General features: G+C 37.6%; 1 protein-coding gene and 1 pseudogene across 10 annotated transcripts in view; one reads left to right on the top strand and one right to left on the bottom strand.

Annotated features, from left to right (window-relative positions):
• The window catches only part of CADPS (calcium dependent secretion activator), a 459,608-nt gene that overhangs the window by 235,081 nt on the left and 203,578 nt on the right, over window positions 1-20,949 (bottom strand). For all 10 annotated transcript variants that reach the window (XM_077858238.1, XM_077858239.1, XM_077858240.1 and 7 more), the window contains exon 5: window positions 3,350-3,583. In XM_077858238.1, the coding sequence (XP_077714364.1) occupies window positions 3,350-3,583 (234 nt within the window). The remainder of the gene's footprint in view (window positions 1-3,349; window positions 3,584-20,949) is intronic.
• On the top strand, window positions 13,736-14,719 carry LOC144291231 (small ubiquitin-related modifier 1 pseudogene; annotated as a pseudogene).

The raw sequence follows: 20,949 nt of genomic DNA, 5'->3' as shown, positions 1-20,949 counted from the left end.
CTCCCACCATTACCCTTAGAGTCCATTCAGTCACCCGCTATTCTCATATTTAGTGGTATGTCCTATAATGTGTCAGAAGGGAGAGGGCAGGAGGGGAGGTTGGGACAGGTATACTGATTCAAAAATCTGAAACAAATGACCTGTATCAGGGATCTATAGTAAGCAAGGTACATAAAAATATCACTCAATTGTACTCCAAAAGAGGTAATGGCGTGACACATAGAGAAGGATATGGTTGTGCAAAAAATGTATACTTCTTTCTTTTTTAAAAATTTTATTTAAATTCTAGTTAGTTAACATACAGTACAATATTGGCTTCAGGAGTCGTATGTAAGTGATTCATCACTTACATACAACACCCAGTGTGTACACTGCTTCAGTGGCTTGATCCAAGGAAGTACAATAGAGCTGGCCTTGAATCAAGTCAGTTTTGCTGCTTACTAGCCCAGTGGTTATCAAACTTAGTGCAAATCAGAAATATCTGGAGGGCTTATTAAATCCAGAAACTGTTGAGCTCCACCCTCAGAGTGTCTAATAAGTGGAGCTTTTCTGAACAGAGCAAGACTTTTTATTTCTAATATTTTCCCTGGTGCTGCTAATGTTGATGCTGATGATCCAGAAGCCATACTTTGAGAACCACTGTATTACTCATGTGACATTGTGCAAATGACTTGACCTTGAAGTCACTCCACTTTTCTTTCAGTCTCAGTCTCTTCCTCTTTAAAATGTGAATAATATATGTCCTGTATCTCTCTGTGGCTGTTGTGTGAGGAACAAATAAGATGATGTATGTAATTGAAAGTTTTCACAGTGGGAAGAACATACACATGAAAAGAAATGGGAGGCATTGTAGAAAAACAGATTTTTTTTGTGTGTGTGATTTAAAAGATCGAAGTGTGAATCCTGCGTTTGCATCTTCAACAGCTGCCTAATCATTTGCAAGTTTCTTAACCTTTCTGAGGCTGTTTCCACATCTGCAAATGGCTCAAAAGATTGTTGTGACGATTCACGGAGTTAATGATGCAAAGCAGGCATAATGGTGCTCTACACGTGCCCATTATATTTCATCAGCGTACTCCCCTGGCCAAGGCCGGGCCACTGGGCAGCCTGGACCTCAGTTCTCTTGCTGCAGTTAACTGCTCTATCATGACCTTTGTAGCCATGCAATTCTGTAAGTACATGAAACCTGTCTTGTACTAACCTGCAAATTCAAACCCGGTCTGCCCTGATGAGATGATGGTCCTCTATCTCCCTCTTCTTGCCACCCTCACTGTCGCACCCAACATACAGATGCACAATGAGTTTGCTGACAGTTTTAGTATATGTGCAATTTAGTGTTCCAAGTAAAGAGTATTTGGGAACCCGAGGGCATTTCATTCTGTGCTTATGCTTGCAAGTTAAAGCCTGTTTGAATCATGTACACATGGGAGTATGGTTGGGGACTCACTCACATCTATATTTCAGATAATCAGCTGTATAATATTGAGTAGTGATAAAGAATTAGGAAATTATAGATTTAAAAACTTCATGAAAATCAATAAACCACTTTTTTCCCACTTTCTGTAGAAAGACAAGAGGCAATAGGGAATAAATTGCCACCTCTAATTGGCAATAATCAAATTCAAAGACACCTAAGAAAAAAGCACTCAGTACCTCAGGTGGCGGTATTAAAAAAGAAAGAAAGGAAGTTTCTGTGAAATTACACTGATGATTTTTTCACACACCAAGTGCTCTATATTTAACTGAATACTGCCACTTCCAATTGCAAAATACATGTTGAAAACACTATGACTATCTTGATCCGAACTAAGCACAGTAAAACAAATTATCTGCAGTTAATTCACAGCAAGCCTTAATGATGTTCTAGAAAATTAATTTAGTCTTTACAAATCCTAATTAAATCTACAGAAATTTGATCTATTCTCTTGGTCTCCCCAAATCTAGGTCTATCATAAAATCCTTGTGGGCTTCTGAGCTTTAATAAGTTGTGAATGGTTCTCAACTTTGGAGGGCATAAGAAGCACCTGGGTGGCTCATTAAAATGGTAATGGTAATGGTAATTTCATGGTAAACTCCACCCAGAGGTTCTTTTTTTTTTTTTTTTTTTTTTACCTCATTGAAGCATATTTTACATATCTTATAATTAACCCATTTCAAGTGTACAATGCAATGATTTTAGTAACTTTACTAAGTTGAATGACTATCATTATAAATTAGTTTTAGAACATTTTTTATCTCCCCCAGTAATGTCCCTAATGTCCGTTTCTACCTTCTGCCCCAGGCAACACTAATCTAACTTCTGTTTCTGAAGACTCGCCTCTTCTAGATATTTTATATCAATGGAATCAAACAACATGTGTCTCTTGTGTCTGGCTTCTTTCACTAAGCAGAATGTTTTTGACTTATCTAAATCAAAGCATACATCTGTAGTTTGTTTCTATCAATTGCTAAGTAGTAACCCCTTGTATGGATGTACTGCATTTTGTCTATTTACCCTTGGATACATATTTAGGTTGTTTCTATTTTTGGCTAGTAAGAATAATGCTGCTATAAACATTTTGGGAGCAAGATTTTATGGGCAAATGTGTTTTCATTTCTCTTGGGTAGATATCTAAGAGTAAAGTTGTACTCTACACCTGGTAATTTTATGTTTAACTTTTTGAGAAACTAACAAACTCTTCTCCAAAGTGACTGGACCATGTTGTACTCCCCCACCCCCGTTAAGATTTGAATCAATAGGTCTGGGTGATGTCAGGAATCTGCACACTGAACCAGCTTCCCGGGCAATTCCAACATAGCCAGATCAGATCCACTCCCTAAATTATATGTATGAAAGGCAAACGTGTGAATAGAAGTTATAAAGAAATTTATTGACATGTGGAGCATTCTGCCACAGTCCAGTCTGAACCGGTTCTTTCTTTGAGTGATGAAGTCAACTGAAAAGCCTCCACTGCAACAAGAGGACCTCTATCATGTAGCCAACAGGAGAGATGACAAGAAAGAAAATCTACAATGCACCAAATGATGCTAGATATTTCCCCTCATAACTGTGACACAGGATGCCAAAATTTTAAACTTTCTAAATTGTATAAGGTCTTCACAATATCCTTGAGCGCTACTTTAAGATGGAAAATAATGCAAGATTAAATTTAGGAGGTGATTCTTAAGACTGCATTTCCTTAAGGAAAGCATGGGAGATGGGGAATCACTTGCTGATTAGTTGACCTATGCTTAGCAAGCTGTTATTTTAATAACTGCTCCTGGGGTGCAAGGAGGAAAGCAAGCTGATCTAATCACCCAAATCCTGTGGGCTGTGGCAGGAAACTTTCAAGGGTTTAGGGCTTTTTACCTCCAGGGAGAAAGACAGCACGACGTCTGACTTGGAGAGCTGGTTCTCACTCTCCTCGCCCATGTCGATGATAGAAGCGTTGTGGCTGCGTTTGAGTTTCTGAAGCTTGAACTCGCCGCCTTTGGACACTGGCATGCTCTCCAAATTGGCCATGAGAAGGTTGACTGATGACTTCAGCTCCTCAATGTACATGTTTTCCATTTCTTTGGATACAAACTTGGGAAATTTGCGCTCCTTATCAAGAAAAAGAAAAGTATGAACAGAGGAGTAAATAGAGACCTGATTTATACAGAAGGTTTTCACCTTACAGCCCAGAGTTATAATAATATCTACCATTAGTGAAATTTGGCTCAGATATTGTGGCATTGTGCTAGAAAAATGTTCAATTTAGTTGAGTAGATGGCTGACTGCCTTCTGGTTATTTACAATCTCTGACAGGTAAGAGATAAATACATAAACATATAGTAAGAAAGAGTCAAATGTTTTATTGTAGTGCAATCACCGCCCCCCCCCCCCCATTTTCTCCAGCAAATTTGATTTGTGGAAAGAAAAATGGGGTGATATTTTTTTAAAATCTGGTTTCAGTTGAAATGGTTTTTCTTTTTAGCAAAATGCAATCAGTTGTTTTTAAGTTTGGAGACAGAAAGACACCCTATTTCTGGATACGTAGAGATTTTCTCACATGAATAATTCAAGAGGAGCTCATTTGAGATGTTTCAAACATAGCCTGTAGCTATTTATAAAAGGAATAGTAGAAAGAATAGTTACTGTTTTCAAGAAAAATTGAAAAAAATTAATGAAGTGATGAAAAACATGATTAAAATTCTTTAGAAAAGAAGATAAAGCAATTCAGAACTGACCTCTATTTTTTCCTTCCTTGCTTATGAGTTCGGTTGTAATAGTAACATGCTTTAGTCATGCTATTTGCTTCTTTAAACCTCTAAGTTGCCTGACTGCCTTGAATAGGCTCTGAATTGATCACCTTTTCAAGAATCATTTCTCACTTGAAACATGAACTTGCCCTCCTTAGCCTTGGCCCGTACTGATCAGGTGAGGGGCAAGCCATATCAGTTTGGCTTTTTTTTTTTTTTTTGTAAGTGATAGAAAAATCTAACTTGGAACTGATTTAAACAATGAAGGGAATTTATTGGTTTGAAATGTCCTGGGGTGGACCAGTTTCCAGCGAGGCTGGAATCAGGACTCAGATGATACCACCACAACTGAATTTTTCCTCCAAATCTTGGTTTGGGTTCCTTTGGGCTAGCCCCATGCTCACTCTGGCTCCCCTTAATGTCACAAAAAGGTTGCTAGAGATCTCTACCTTATCATATGACATCATGTTATCTAAAGGACGGTGAATATCTCCTCTTGTAATGTCTTTTATCTCAAAGTTCTCACCCAAAGTCTGACTTATGTACATAACCTGAGCCACCTTTTATGGCTGGTGACATGTTATGTTGAGTTGCTTAGGTATGAGTTATATCCTTCATCCAAGTGGGTAAGGGTAGAATTCCACCTGGATCACATGGGACATGAGTTGGTTTGCCAATTCTGGGTGGCAAAAAAAAAAAAAAAAAAAAAAAAAGATGTGTAGTACATGGACATCTGACCCCAGTCAACCAACTAATTCAATTCAGTGGCCAATGATCAACCAGATTTACTCTTTCAGGCAAATGAACGGAGAGGTATTGAGATTGCAATTAGCAGTGGAGTGAAATAGCAAGATCATGTAGACTCATGGGTAGCTGCCATATTGGAATAGGTGAAAGAATAAGACATTTGACAAAGAAGAGAAAGAGGTAGAGAAAGGATAGAGGTAGAGAAAGGATAGAGGTAGAGACTAGCAGAGGGAGGAAGAAAAAATGGGAAGGCAGGATGAAGGGAAGAAGAGAAAAGAAGTTATTTAGAGTCACAGAAAGAAACTCTTTTATTGGTTTTCCAATTCTCATAGAGACCACCTATTCCTCCTATTGGCTACTTTGAGATTCTTTTGTTTTCCTTTCAATAACTGCCCCCCTCCACACACACATACTAGTTAGCTAGAAGGATATTTCTTTCTTGCTACCATATAGTAAATTCTCTGAATAGAGTTTGGAGATGCCTTTGTGTTATGTCAGTCTTCTTCCTATCTAGGGGCTATCATAAGTGTTCCCCTTACCCCCTTGCTCCCTAAGTATTTCTCAGCCATCTTGTCATCTTCTATATTTCAGCCTCAAAATTTTATTTCCCTAGGTTGAATCCCCTTATTCTACTTTTTTATAATACCTAGCTAAACTTCATGGTGATATTTATTACAATTAATGGAAATAGTGAAATTTATTTGTTTGTTGTTTATCTTTCCTGCTGGGCTATGAGGTCTGTCTTAATACCCTTAGTGAATTATTATCGTCTAGAATAATTTTTGGCACATAGTAAATACTTAATATATGTGAGTTGAGTGAATAATGGATGGCCTGTCAAAATGTCCATATTAAGTATCAATGCAGCTAAAACTCAGTCATGAGGTGGCAGTGGACAGGTGATGAAATAGTTCTGGAAGAACAGTGAGATTCTATTTTTCCATGTAAATGAGCACAGGTTGTGGAAATCTACCCAGCAACCTTTGAGTACTGGTTCCTTCTGGAGCCTCTTAGTATAATGATTTCCTGGTTTTTGGCTGGGTTCAGTCCACCATGAGGTGCTTTCTAAACACACTGTGGGTGGAAGTAGGAGGAGAAGCAGGATGGAAGCCTCTGAAATAACACGATAGGTTGATGAGCTCAATAAGAGCTGGTAATGATCAAGGAAAGAATCTTACTTCTTCAAAGCTGTTGCACAGGGGGCTTCCTTTTGCTTCTTATCATTCTTGGACTCAATCAGGGATAACTATGAGCCATAGGATTTGGGTAGACTTTATGAAAAGGCCATGGAGATGTGAGAACTTGGCTGCTGGTCCACCATAACTTAGAAAATATTTACTACCACCAACACTGTGCCTGGTTTAGTGTTAGGCACTGAGAGGATCATGATGAAAGGATGTGGACTATTTCCCTGAAGCTTACAACCACTGGGGAGAAAGATCTATTGAGGAAACATCAAGGCAGATGCTGTAACAGCAGTGTATGAGACATGAACACTTGCTGAGAGAATCAGGATTGGCTTTCCAGAGAAGGTGATCCTTAGGCTGAGAGTCTGATGGATGAGGCAGTTTGCCATCAGGTTGAGTTTGCTGGGACAGGATCATTGTTCTTTTCTCCTTTCCATGGAAAAGAAACAAGCAACCATGAATCCAAGAAGATCTGTATAACTGTACATGGCCACAAAATATATTCTCATCTCCATTTGAACACGGCCCTTATTGAGAGCAAAAGAAAGAGTGAGGGAAGTTAATTCATAGCTGAAGAGTGGTCCTCAAGGCCATGTTAGAAGATACCAAGCAGCAAAGGTTACATATCAGCACTCTGAGGTCTGTTACACTGACCTCTTTCTGCCTCATGTTGGGGCTCCAACCTCATAACTACATGGGATTCTTGGGAAACTGGATAAGTGATATCTCTCATTTTTTACTGGCAGCTGCTGGCCTTGCAGTTGCCATGGAGATGGAGAGAGAAACCATCATGTCTGTGTAGTAGATTCTTTCCTGCTAATCAGCACTGAGAGACCTTACCATCAAGTGCAGTCCCTTTTATCACAATCACCTTTAGGACTCACTCAATGCCTCTTAACTCCGTAGTCTTGAGGTTTTGCAAGAAGACCCAGTGGTTATAGACAATACCTCTTTAGCCTAGAGTTAGAGTCCAACAAACTTTATGCAGCAGAATATTGGAAAAATCCAAAGAATGATCACTCCTCCCAGAACTTAGACAGTTCCTAATGACATCATAAAAAGAGGCTCATAAAACTGAAGTCTGCAAGGGAAAACAAGGACATTTTTCTGCCCTAAGTACTAAAGCCTTGAGAAGAAATGCATTCTGTCAATCTAGGCTGAGGTTCTTGAGGGGAGTTTTCAGCAGCAGACCCATTACAAACACATTTCAAAGCTGAAGTTATGCCAAAATAAGGAAAATGTAGTCGTCCATCTTGATTGCTACTTTCCCAAGCATAAAAGCAAATTAGCCTTGACAAAAGCATTGTTTATTCATATTGCTTTATGAAAGACATAGCATATAGATGGACAAAGTCTTCCAAAGAAAATCTCTGCTGTCCATCTATTTTGTTTTGGACTGACAACATTCCTCAATGGGGATGGCCTCCCAAGGACAATTCATAACACGGTTATTTATGCTCAGCCACACTGAGCGATTTTTTTGGAACATCTTGAAAAATAGCATTTGAAAGTGCTAACAGCTCTGTCAGCCATCTACTTTTCTGTCTTTGCATTTTTACCCATAGAGAATGAAGTGGGTACATGTAAAGGCTGACAAAGATACCCCCACTCAGATAAAGGATCTTTAGACTCCAAAGGCTCAAATGACAAACTGATAGATGATCAGAAGGAAGATGGGGCACACAGACTCATTTTAGACACAGAGCTCATTAACAGTGTTGCACTTATTCAAAACAATCTCTCAAACAATTCCTGGGCTCCTATCATATGTCAGATGGTGTGGATGTTGCTGGGGATGAAAGAGTCAGCCAAGAGCCAACAGTATGGGGTGATGGGGAATGCCAGCAATGATAGACACCATGTGACACACGAAGTAACAGAGGCATGTGCAGAGTAGAAAAGGCACCAAGGAATCTTATCCAGTCCACATGAGTGAAATCAACTTGACGTTGAATCCTGAATCTACTTCCTACTTGTTGTGTGACTTTAGACAGGTTTATTCACCTATCTGAATTTTAGTTTCCATTTGAAGTGGGGATAATAAAACTTAGAGAGTTATTGTGAAGAAGAAAGATAATAACAAATATCAATACTTTTTGATAATATATAAAAATTAGCATATGTATACTACATATATGTATATATACACACATGTATATATACATATATACACACATACATACACACATATCCATATCCATGTATATCAGGCACCATGCTACAATAAAAATAGCTAGTAATAAAAATAACAATAATAATGATAGTGACTATCATGAAGACCATGATGCTAGTAGACATTTACAATGGTTAATTGTGTTCTGGGCATTAGCTAAGCACTTTACATAATTTCCCTCATTTAATTCTTCCAGCAACTGAGGCTAGTGCTGTTCCTTAATCCCATGTTTCAGAGGAAAATGATACATCGAAGTTAAATCAATACTTACTAGAACTGAGTTTGAAATCTAGGGCCCATTTTAAGCTACCATATAATAGGACAGAAATATGCGGTCCCAAATGGCAAAGAATCAAGGTAAACCCTATAGGGCCCCTCAGCATGGCACACGCTCTGCCTCACTTCATCTCAGTGTTCGGTGGAGGACTGGGGAAAACCAAACTCTCCACAGCAATGAGTGTTCCACTGTCACCAGTCAACATGGCATTGTGTAATGGTGGGCATGAGGTCAGCTGCAGGGAGTGATGGGAGAAAGGTAATAATGTTCAATGAGAGAAAGAAGGTCTTGGTAAATAATTTGTAAAAGTCAGCATCACAAATGTTAGAATGTATTTTGGGTACAGGTATGATAGCTTCCTATTGGCTTGTTTACTCAAACTCATCTTGGCTTCTTTACTCAAACTCATCTTTCAGTGGTTTGGTGTTACTTCCTTAGCTTTTATGAATTGAATGGACTTCCTTTCACTTAATGAAGCTGGTGCGGGGGGGGGGGGGTAGTATCTTTCTCTGATTGGAGAAGATTCCATTTTTATCTGATTTTTGGCAATGCATGGAACAGAACTTTTCCATCAGGGAGATATTTGGACATTATTTCTTTCCTGGGGGCATCTCATCAATGCTTGCAACAGGACCATGAGATGATAATTTGTCTCTGCAGAGAATAGGAGTTTACATGGCAATTCCACATTTAACTGATAATATGCCAAACCAATGGCATTCCACTCCCAGATCTCTGCCATGAATCCTACAGAAGTTGTATTATTCGTCTGATATAATTAGCTCCTGAATTTTAGAATTCTACCTCAAAATGTGGCCAAAAGAATTGGCAAATATCACAGTCCCACTAATGCCACTATCTGTCTATTTAAGCTCCAATGTCAACTTCTGATCACACAATTTAAATAACGTAGACTTAATTCCTAGGTGAAATTTGGGGACATTTTAATATCAATATGAGAGGATTTGGGAAAATGTTTGAACAAGGATTAAGAAGTCTTTTCTACCACATTAAAAAAAAGGCATTCAGATCTCTTCATGGAACTTTTTCTTTTTTTAAAAAACATTTAGGGGGCAAAGGGCAGAGGGAGAGAATCTTAAGCAGGTTCCACATCCAGTGTGGAGCCCAATGTGGGACTTGATCTCACAACTCTGAGATCATGACCTGAGCCAAAATCAAGAGTCAAACGCTTAACTGACTGAGCCCCTAGGTGCTCCTACTCATGGAACTTTTAAGGCAGTATGTTTGATGTTCACAGTGAAGACTCACACAGCCATCTCTGTCTGATGATTTGTGGGACATAGGTGTGAATGAATTGGCAGATTGCAGCACAGGGTTGCGATGGAGGAAAGCTGCCCTGCCTCCCTTCTCTCTAGGAAAAACGGATAAACGTATGCCTTTTATAATCGTGTGATGATGACAATGCTGCCAGCAGAACAACTTCTTTTCCAGATCGCAAGGAAGTCAAAGCAGAAATGATGCAAAATTCCAGGAGCCACTTTTGCCTGATGCCATTGCTTTATTTGGCCTTCTGGATAAACTGAAGGAAATGTACAGTAACTTTTAGTGGAAGAGAGAAAGTAACTTTCTGGAGGGGCAACCATCAGTGAGAGAGGGCAGTCCTGTCCTGTGTAATTTCCTGCCTGTTATCTGACTACTCAAAAAAAAAAAAAAAAAAAAAAAGAAAAACAGAGCATGACAGTTGGAATCAAAGCACTCAGCTTTCTACTTACTGGCTAAGTGAACTTGGGTACAATCTCTTAAACTTTTTGATATGCCTAAACTGGGGAGAATTATTATAACTCCCTGGATTGTTTAACACAGGTCCAAATGAGAGTTTACATGAAATTATACAGCCAGAATGCAAAATAATTGATAAAGGCCAGATGAACAGAGAGAGAAAGAGGCTAGGAAGGGGTAAGGTGCAGGCCTGGTTGAAAGGCATCTTGGATCTTTGGATTGGGGTGATGGAAAAATGAGAACCTGTATTTGTTAAGGCATTTTTTTAATTGAAGTATAGTTGACATACAATATTATATTATTTTTGGGTATACAATATAGTGATTCAACATTTATTAACATTACAAAGTGATCACCATATAAATCTAGCTACCATCTATCACCAAAAAAGGTTATTACAATATTATTAAGTATATTCCCTATGCTGTTCATGTACCCTTGTGTCTTATTTATTTTATGACTGGAAGTTTATGCCCTTAAATTCCCTTCCCTTATTTTGGCCAGACTTCCCCTTCCCCTCCCAACAGCCACAGGATTGTTCTTTGTATCCATGAGTCTGTTTCTATTTTGTTTTTCAGATTCCACCTATATGTGGTGTCATATGGTATTTGTCTTTCTCTGTCTGACATATTTCACTTAGTATAATACCCTCTAGGTCCATCCATATTGCCACAAATGGAAAGATCTCATTCCTTTTTTAGGGTTGAATAATATTACATTGTATGTATACATCATATCTTCTTTATCCATTCATCTAATAATGGACACATGGGTTGCTTCCTTATTTTGGCAATGTAAATAATGCTTCAGTAAAGTTAGAGGTACATATATTTTTTTCAAATTAGTGTTTTTGTTTTCATCAGGTAAATACCCAGAAGTGGAACTGCAGCATTGCATGATAGTTCTATATTTTTATTTTTTTGAGTAACCTCCATACTATTTTCCATAGTGGCTGTACCATTTTGCACATCCACCTACAGGACAGAAGGGTACTCTTTTCCCCACATCCACACCAACACTGGTTATTTTTTGTCTTTTTGGAGATAGTCAATAGATGTGAGGTGATATCCCATTGTGATTTTGATTTGTATTTCCCTGATGCTTAGTGATGTTGAGAATCTTTTCATGTATCTGTTGGCCATCTGTCTGTCTTCTTTGGAGAAGTAACTATTCAGGTCCTCTGTCCATATTTTTAGTTAAGACTGTTTGTTTTATGATATTGAGCTGTGTGGGGTTTGAAAATAGATCTTGGATATTGATCCCTTATCATTTATATCATTTACAAACATCTTCTCCCATTCAGTAGGTTGTCTTTTTGTTTATTGATGGTTTCCTTCACTATGCAAAAGTTTTTTAGTTTGATATAGTCCATTTGTTAATTTTGCTTTTGTTGCCCTTGCTTGAAGAGACAGATCCAAAAAAATATTGCTTAGACTCATGTCCAAGACTTACATCCTTTCTTCTGGGAGTTTTATAGTTTCTGGTTTTACATTTTGAATTTAATGTTGTATATAGTGTAAGAAATTGGCCCAGTTTCATTCTTTCGTATGTAACTGTTCAGTTTTCCCAAAATCTTTTATTGAAGAGACTACCTTTTCCCCATTGTATATTCTTGCCACTATTGTTGAAAATTAATTGATCATATAAATGTGGGGTTATTCCTGGACTCTTAATACTGCTCCATTGATTCATTGTGTGTGTTTTTGTGCCATAGTGTTTTGATTTCTATAGCTTTGTTGTACAGTTTGAAATCAGGGAGTGTGATACCTCCATCTATGCTCTTCTTTTTTTAAGATTGCTTTAGCTATTTGAGGTCTTTGTGGTTCCATACAAATTTTAGGATTATTTGTTCTATTTTGTGAAAAATACTATTGGTATCTTGATAGGGATTGCATTGAATGTGAGGACTGCTTTGGCAGTATGGAAATCTTAAAATGAATTATTCCATTCCATGAGCAAAGTATACCTTTCCATTTACTTGTGTCTTTCAACAATTCCTCAGTTTTCAGAGCAACAGATTTTTTTCTACCTCTTTGTTAAATTTATTCCTAAGTGTTTTATTCCTTTTGATGCAATTGTAAATGGGATTGTTTCCTTAATTTCTCTTTTGGATACTTTGTTATTTGTGTACATAAATGCCACAAGTTTACGTATATTATTTTTGTATCCTATAACTTTACTCAATTAATTGATTAATTCTAATAGTCTTTTGGTAGAATTTTAAGGGTTTCCTATACATACTATTATGTCATCTGTGAATAGTGACATTTTTACTTCTTTTCCAATCTGGATGTCTTTTATTTCTTTTTCTTGTCAAATTTCTGTGGCTAAGACTTCTAATACTATGTTGAATAAAAATAGTGAGAGTGGGTATCCTTGTCTTATTCCTGATTTTAGAGGAAAATTTTTCAACTTTTCACCATTGAATATGATGTTAGTTGTAGATTTGTTATAGATGGCCTTTATCATATTGAGATACATTCCCTTTGTACCCACTTTTTTGAGTTTTAATCACAATTGGATGTTGAATTTCAGAGAATGCCTTTTCTGCATATATTGAAATGATTGTATAGTTTTCCCCTTCTTTTTGTTAATGTGAAAGATCACATTGATTTGCAGATACTGAATCATCCTTGCATCCCTGGAATAAATCCCATTTGATCATGCTATATTATCCTTCGACTGTACTGTTAAATTCAGGGTTCTCATATTTTGTCGAGGATTTTTGTATCTATGTTTATCAGGGATATTGGCCTGTAATTTCGTTTTTGTGGTATGGTCTGGTTTTGATATCAGGGTAATGTTAATGTCTCACAGAATGAATTTGGAAGCATTCTCTCCTCTTTAGTTTTTAGAATAGTTTGAGGAGGAATGGTATTAACTCTTCTTTAAGTGTTTAATAGAATCCATCTGTGAAGCCATCTGGTCCTAGAGTTTTGTTTGTTGGAGTTATTTGATTACTGATTCAATTTCATAAATAACTATCAGTATAATCAAGTTTTCTATTTCTTCTTGATTCAGTCTTGGAAGATTGTTTGTAGGAATTTATCCATTTCTTCTAGGTTGTCCCATTTGTTGGTATATAATTATTTGTAGTAGTTTCTTATTATCCTTAGCATTTCTGTGGTATCAGTTGGAGCTTCTCTCTCATTTCTGATTCTATTTATTTGAACTCTCTTTTCTTGATGAATCTGGCTAAAGGTTTATCAAAACAAGTCTAAGATGGCGGAAGAGTAGGGTCTCCAAATCACCTGTCTCCACCAAATTACCTAGAAAACCTTCAAATTATCCTGAAAATCTATGAATTCGGCCTGAGAATTAAAGAGAGAACAGCTGGAATGCTACAGTGAGAAGAGTTCGTGCTTCTATCAAGTACCCAAGCTGCGCTGTTGTGCTGTGGGGAAGAGAGACAGATTTGTAAACTCCAGAGCAAGGTTCTGCCTACCCGAGGCCACTGCGGTGCGGAGACTCTGGGTGAAGCCACCATCACCATGTCTGATCAGGAGGCAAAACCTTCAACTGAGGACTTGGGGGATAAGAAGTAAGGAGAATACATTAAACTCAAAGTCATTGGACAGGTTAGCAGTGAGATTCACTTCAAAGTGAAAATGGCAACACATCTCAAGAAACTCAAAGAATCATACTGTCAAAGACAGGGAGTTCCAATGAATTCACTCGGGTTTCTCTTTGAAGGTCAGAGAATTGCTGATAATCACACTCCAAAAGAACTGGGAATGGAGGAAGAAGATGTGATTGAAGTTTATCAGGAAAAAACAGGGGGTCATTCAATGATTTAGATATTCTTTTTATTTTTTTTCTTTACCCTCAATTCTTTTTTATTTTTAAAAATAGTTCTTTTGTAATGTGGTGTTCAAAACGGAATTGAAAACTGGCACCCCATCTCTTTAAAACATCTGGTAATTTGAATTCTAGTGCCCATTACTCATTATCACTTGTTTTCATTGTGCTGATTTTTGGTGATCAAACCTCAGCCCCCTTCATATTGCCCTTTCCTTTTTAAAAATTACATGTGTGCACAGAGAGGCCACCTTTTCCAGGACTGTGCATTTTCAGGCTTGTGATAAATAAGATCGACCAATACAAGTGTTCATGATGACTTTCCAATTGGCCCTGAAGTTCTAGCATGTGATTGCTTCACTCCTGGACTATGACTTTCAGTGGGAGATGGGAGTTTTTCAGAGAACTGAACTGTGGAAAAATGACCTTTCCTTAACTTGAAGCTTCTTTTAAAATTTGAGGGTCTGGACCAAAAGAAGAGAAATATCAGGCTGGAGTCGAGAAGACAGAGATGATGAGGGTAAATGACTAACTCCAAAGATGGCTTCACTGAAGAGAAAGCATTTTAAGATAAAAGTCTTGTCAGAAGATCCCAGAAAGTTCTAATTTTCATTAGCAGTTAATAAAGTTATTCATGCAGAAGTGTATTCAACAGAACACTGCTCTTTTTTATTTTATTTGTACTTTTTGGCCTGGGATATGAATTCTTTTTTTATTTTAAATGGACATTGTCTGTACCAGCTTCATTAAAATAAACAAAATATTTGTTAAAAAAAATCTAGTACCCGATGTCTATCACCCCAAATGTTTAAGCAAATCCAACAATAAAAAGGACATACTAAATCTGTATCAATTTTTTCTTATCCCTTCAAAGAACTAGCTCTTAGTTTCACTGATCTTTTGTGTCGTTTTTAGTCTTTACTTCATGTATTTCTGATCTGATTTTTATTATTTCTTTTCTTCTATTAACTTTTTTTTTTTTTAAATGCATGAGAGACACACAGAGAGAGGAAAAGATATAGGCAAAGGGAGAATCAGGCTCCCCGCAGGGTGCCTGAGGTGGGACTCGATCTCTGGCCCGGGATCATGCCCTGAGCCAAAGGTAGATGCTCAACAGCTGAGCCATCCTGACTTTGGGTTTTGTTCTTTGTCTAGTTCCTTGAGGTGTAAGGTTGGATTGTTTATTTGAATTTTTTCTTTTTTCTTGAGATAGGTCTGTCTGCATCACTATAAACTTAGAGCTGCTTTTGCTGTGTTCTATAGATGTTGGACTGTTGTGTTTACATTTTTATTTGCTTCAAGGTATTTTTTTTAAAGATTTTATTTATTTATTCAGAGAGACACACAGAGCGAAAGAGGCAGAGACATAGGCAGAGGGCGAAGCAGGCTCCATGCAGGGAGCCTGATGTGGGGCTTGATCCCAGGTCTCCAGGATCACACCCTGGGCCAAAGGCAGGTGCTAAACTGCTGAGCCACCCAGGGATCCCCTGCTTCAAGGTTTTTTTTTTTTTCAAATTTCCTCATTGACCCATTGGTTGTTTAGTAGCATGTTGTTTAGCCTCCACGTGCTTGTGTTTTCTATAGTTTTCTTGTAGTTGATTTTAATTTCATGCCATTGTGGTCAGAAAAGATACTTGAGATGATTTCAATGTTAAATTTATTGAGATGTGTTTTGTGGCCTAACATACTATCTCTCCTGGAAAATGTTCCATGTACCCTTGAGAAGAATGTATATTCTGCTGTTTTAAATGAAATGCTTTGTCTATATCTATCAAGTCCGTCTGATCTAACGAATTTTTTAAGGCCAATATTTCCTTTCTAGTTTTCTGTCTGGATGATCTCTCCATTGAGGTAAGTGAGGTGTTAAATTCTCCTACTATTATTGTATTACTATTTCTCCCTCTATGTCTGTTAATGTTTGATTTATGTACTTATGTGCCTCTATGTTGGGTGCATATATTTGTAAGTGTTATATTCTTTTGATGTATTTATCCCTTTATTTTCATGTAATATCCTTCTTTTCTCTTACAGTCTTTGTTTTAAAGTCCATTTTTTTCTGATGTAATTATTGCTACACAACTTTTCTTTTATATGAAATATCTTTTTCCATCCCTTCACTTTCAGTCTGCATTTGTATTTAAATCTGAAGTGAGCCTTTGGTAGGCAGCATACAGATGGGTCTTGGTTTTGTTTGTTTGTTTGTTTTTTAATCTATTCAGCTACTATATTTCTTTTGACTAGAACATTTAGTCCATTTATATTTAAAGTAATTACTGATAGATATGTCCTTATTGCCATTTTGTTGATTGTTTTCTGGTTGTTTTTGTAACTCCTCTCTCTTCCTGTCTTCTTCTCTTGTTCTCTTCACTTGTGATTTGTTGACTTTCCTTATTGTTATGCTTGCATTCTTTTCTCTTTATTTTTTGTGTGTCTATTATAGGTATTTGGTTTGTGGTTACTATGAGGTTTATGTATAACATCCTATGTATATGGCACTCTATTTTAAGTTGATAGTTGCTTAAGATCAAGCATATTTTAAAAGTATAGCATCTCCCTCCTCCCCTGTTTTGTTTTTGACATCATATTTCACATCTTACTATTTCGTGTATACTTTGATTAATTGTTGTAGATATGGATGATTTTTTTCCTTTAACTTTTAATCTTCATACTAGCTATATAGGTGGTTCATCCACTACCTTTACTATATGTTTATCTTTGCCAATGAGATTTTTTCTTTCATAATTTCCTTAATTCTAGTTATGAACTTTCTTTTCCATTTAAAGAAATCTTTTTAACACTTGTTGTAAAGCTGATTTGGTATTGATGAACTCCTTCAGCTTTTGCGTGTCTGGGAAATTCCTTACCTCATCTTCAATTCTGAGTAATAGTCATACTGGGGAGAGTATTCTTGGTTATAATTTTCTTCCTTTTAGCACTTTAAATATATCATGTCATTTCCCTCTTGGTCTGTAAAATTTCTGCTAAAAAATCAGATATAGTCTTATAGAGGTTCCCTTGTATGTAACTAGTTGTTTTTCTCTCGATGATTTTAAGATTCTTACTTTATCTTTAACTGTTGACTTTGACTATAATGTGTCTTGGTCTCTTTGGGTTCATCTTATTTGGGACTTTCTGTGATTTCTGGACCTGGATGCCTGTTTCATTTGTCAGGTTAGGCAAGTTTTCAGACATTATTTCTTCACATAGGTTTCACGTCCCTTTCTTTCTCTCTTTTCCTTCTGAGGCTCCTCCATAACATGAATGCTAGTGCACTTGATGTCATCTTGGAGGTCCCTGAAATTATTCTCATTTTTAAAGTTCTTTTTCCTTTTTGTTATTCTGTTTGGGAGATTTGCACTATACTATCTTCCAGGTCATTGATCCATCCTTCTGCATCATCTAATCTGCTGTTGAGTCTCTTTGGTGTATTTCTCATTTCAGTTATTATGTTCTTCAGCTCTGATTGGTTCTTTTTTTATATTGCTTATCCCTTTGTTGAAGTTCTCAATGTATTCATCCATTCTTCTCCTAAGTTCAGTGAGCATCTTTATGACCATTACTTTGAACTCCTTATCTGGTAGATTGCTTATCTCTATTTCATTTAGTTCTTTTTCTGAGGTTTTGTCCTGTTCTTTCACTTAGAACATGTTCCTCTGTCTCCTCATTATGCCCAATTTTCTGTTTATTTCTATCTATTAGATAGATCAGTCTTCCAGTCTTGAAAGAGTGACTTTATGCAGAATGTGTCATGTGGGGCTCAGTAATGCAAACTCCCCTAGTCATCTGAGCAAGGTGCCCTCGGGTGTCCCTGCTGTGGGCCATGTACACTCTCCTATTGTGGCTGGGTGACCACTCACAGTTGTGCCGGGCTGGCCTCATCCCATCTGGTTGTAAGGCCTGGCAGTGAGTACTACAGGTATGCTGGTGGGTGGTGTTATTGTCCTTTTGGCTGCAAGGGTCACATCTGACATAGCAGTCTAAATGGAGGATTCCACAATAGTGCCTGCCAGCACCAAGAACAGCACAGCAGAATGAAATAGGAAAATTGGCTGTAGCCAGTGTCTCAGTCCTCAGGGAGAGGCTTGGCAGTCTCCTGCCTTACTGGTTGACATCCCAAGATTAGTAAGTGGATCTCCTTCACCTATAGTTTATGTTCTTTGCAATCCTGTGTTTTTGTACCAGTTTTTGGGGTGAGTCTGTGCTTAAGCCTTATGATAGCAATTTTACTTTTTCTACAGTTCTATAGTTTTCCTGAGTGCATTCCCTGTTGGTTTTCAAAGCCTGGTGTTTTGGGAATTTATCTGTGTGGGATCTAAGGGTTGAAGTTTTTGATGTGGAGCTCAAATCTCTTGCTTCTCAGCAATAATTTCTATATTTCTGAGATCCTTCTGATTGGAATGGGATGCTGCATCTGGGTGTGGTTTCTTTCTTAGTGAGACTGTGTCTCTGCCACTTTTACCTGTGTCAGTGCTGTCCCCTGTTGTGGAGGCTCTGCTCACCCAGTTTCTAGGCCCCTTTCAGAGGGGACAGTTCCACATGCGGTTGTAGATTTGTTGTGTCTGTGGGAGGAGGTGAGCTTAGGATCTTCCTACGCCACCATCTTGCCTGTCTCCTATCCAGGAATTTCTGGTTATGATATTTACAGGAGCTGATGTTCAGCCATATGGGTTGAACTGCACACTCTCACTGAATTCACTGTGATACCATAAATAGAAAAATCAGGGTATTCTAAAAGAAGATAAGCAGAGGTGCTTTGTTTCAATATCCCTTCATGAACTAGCCAATATCTAAAATATTGGTATTTTGTTGAATTTTTAGCAGATATTTCTTAATTTTCCTCAGTATTCACCAGGCTGGTTTAGGCAAAGAGAATTTATTTTTCTCAGAATCCAACTAAACTGAGGGAAAAGCAGTTTACATAGCTAAGGCTCAAGAATAGGTGCAACCTATACTGAGGGTCTCAGTATATTCCATTTGTATGTTGACTTCATTCTTTTATCTTCTTTACCCTACATGGAAGAATTAAACACAACTGTAGACATCTTTCTAGTATGAGGAAATGCAACCCTCTTGGCCTACAGGTCCCAGGGAAGTAATTCATTGGTTTAGTTGCATCAGGCATCCATTTCTGGACCAATCACTTGTGGTCAGGGCAGGCTGGGAACTATGATTGGTTCCATATGGGTAAAGAGCACTTCTAGGACTAACTAGCTGTGGCAAGGAAACCACTGGCATGAATAAACAATGAAGAAGAAGATAGTCCATTTCTATGAGAACAGAAGATAGTGGTGGGCAGACTCTCTCATAGAAATGCTCAATACTCAGGGATTCCTGGGTGGCTCAGCGGTTTAGCGCCTGCCTTCAGCCCAGGGCATGATCCTGGAGACCCAGGATCGAGTCCCGCGTCGGGCTCCCTGCATGGAGCCTGCTTCTCCCTCTGCCTGTGTCTCTGCCTCTCTCTCTCTCTCCCTCTCTGTGTGTCTCTATGTCTATCATGAATGAATAAATAAAATCTTTAAAAAGAAAAAGAAATGCTCAATATTCTAAGGTTTTGGAGGATACTCCATATACTTTGAAGTGATTCTCCATGAAAAATGACCCCAATTCACTTTAATTGGCTATTTCATTGTCTAAGAAAGTTTAGTTCAAAGTTGTCAATAATATCCTACTTGGTATCAGAATATCTAGTGTCTAGTATATGGGCTGGAGAGAGTTCTTTGATCTACTGCTGTCCAGAGATGAGCAATTTGGCTCACTATGTAACAGTTGTTCATTCATGGTCTTTTAAAAATTGAAATTAGTCTATACTAGTTTCTTAATGATGATGTGAAGCCTCAAAGTAAACAACTAAAATAAAGGTGCCATGAACTTGTTTTTGAAGTGTGTGTGGGGTGTGTGTGCATGTGTGTGTGATTTTCTTCAAATAGGATGAATACTTACTATTTGGGGATGTAATAGTTGCTTAAAGGTAGAGAATGGATCAAATGATCTCTGTTTTCTGGATTATCTGCTGAGGAGACACTGAGTTTACAGAAGTAAATTCTGAAGTCTTATTGATGTTTTCTCCCTCATCAAGCAGGATTTTCAAACCTAAGAGTCTTTTAGGCTACCATTCAGTAAATCCATAGCTGCATATAATTTTTAGCCAACAGACTGACTCTACCATAAACTTTGAAGATGTCCAAAAACAAGATGCAAAATATTTCAACAAAGCTTCTTAAACACAAACAGATTTTCTAGCTTTTTGGTTTCTCTTCTAGTGGAAATGCTTCCTGTGTGTCCACATCCTAAGACACTTCTTTCCATGGAGAGAAAGGTGGAATGCCAAGCTCTGCTAATTGCCCATCCTCCCTACCATCTCCCATAGCCCCCTACCCTCACAGGCACATGTGTTCTGTGGTTACCACAGGAACTAATAAGACCTTATTATTTAAAATGTTATTATTTTGTTCTTCATGGATTTTACATTAATTATTGTTAAAAATATTTCATTAAAATGTTATTTATCTTGCTTACTGCATTTTTGGCCTCCTGCTATTAAATTTTGCACCTAAAGTGAATGCCTCACTCTTGTCTCAGCCCTCATATTTAGATATAGTTAAGAGTCTAGCGTAGCACCTTAACTAGTACCTATCATGCTCAGTCTTGATTTCCCCACTTCTAAAACAAAAATGATAACTGAAATATTCTTATAGAGCTGTTTTAGGGATTAAATGAGATGGTACATGTAAAGCATTTAGTATGCATGAAATGAAATCAACACTCAATATGACTAGAATCACTACTGTCAATAATAACGCAAATGA

This window comes from Canis aureus, chromosome 19 (genome assembly GCF_053574225.1).
Source record: "Canis aureus isolate CA01 chromosome 19, VMU_Caureus_v.1.0, whole genome shotgun sequence".
NCBI lineage: Eukaryota > Metazoa > Chordata > Mammalia > Carnivora > Canidae > Canis > Canis aureus.
The sequence above is the reverse complement of the archived record's forward strand: the minus strand, read 5'-3'. Positions and strand labels throughout refer to the sequence as shown.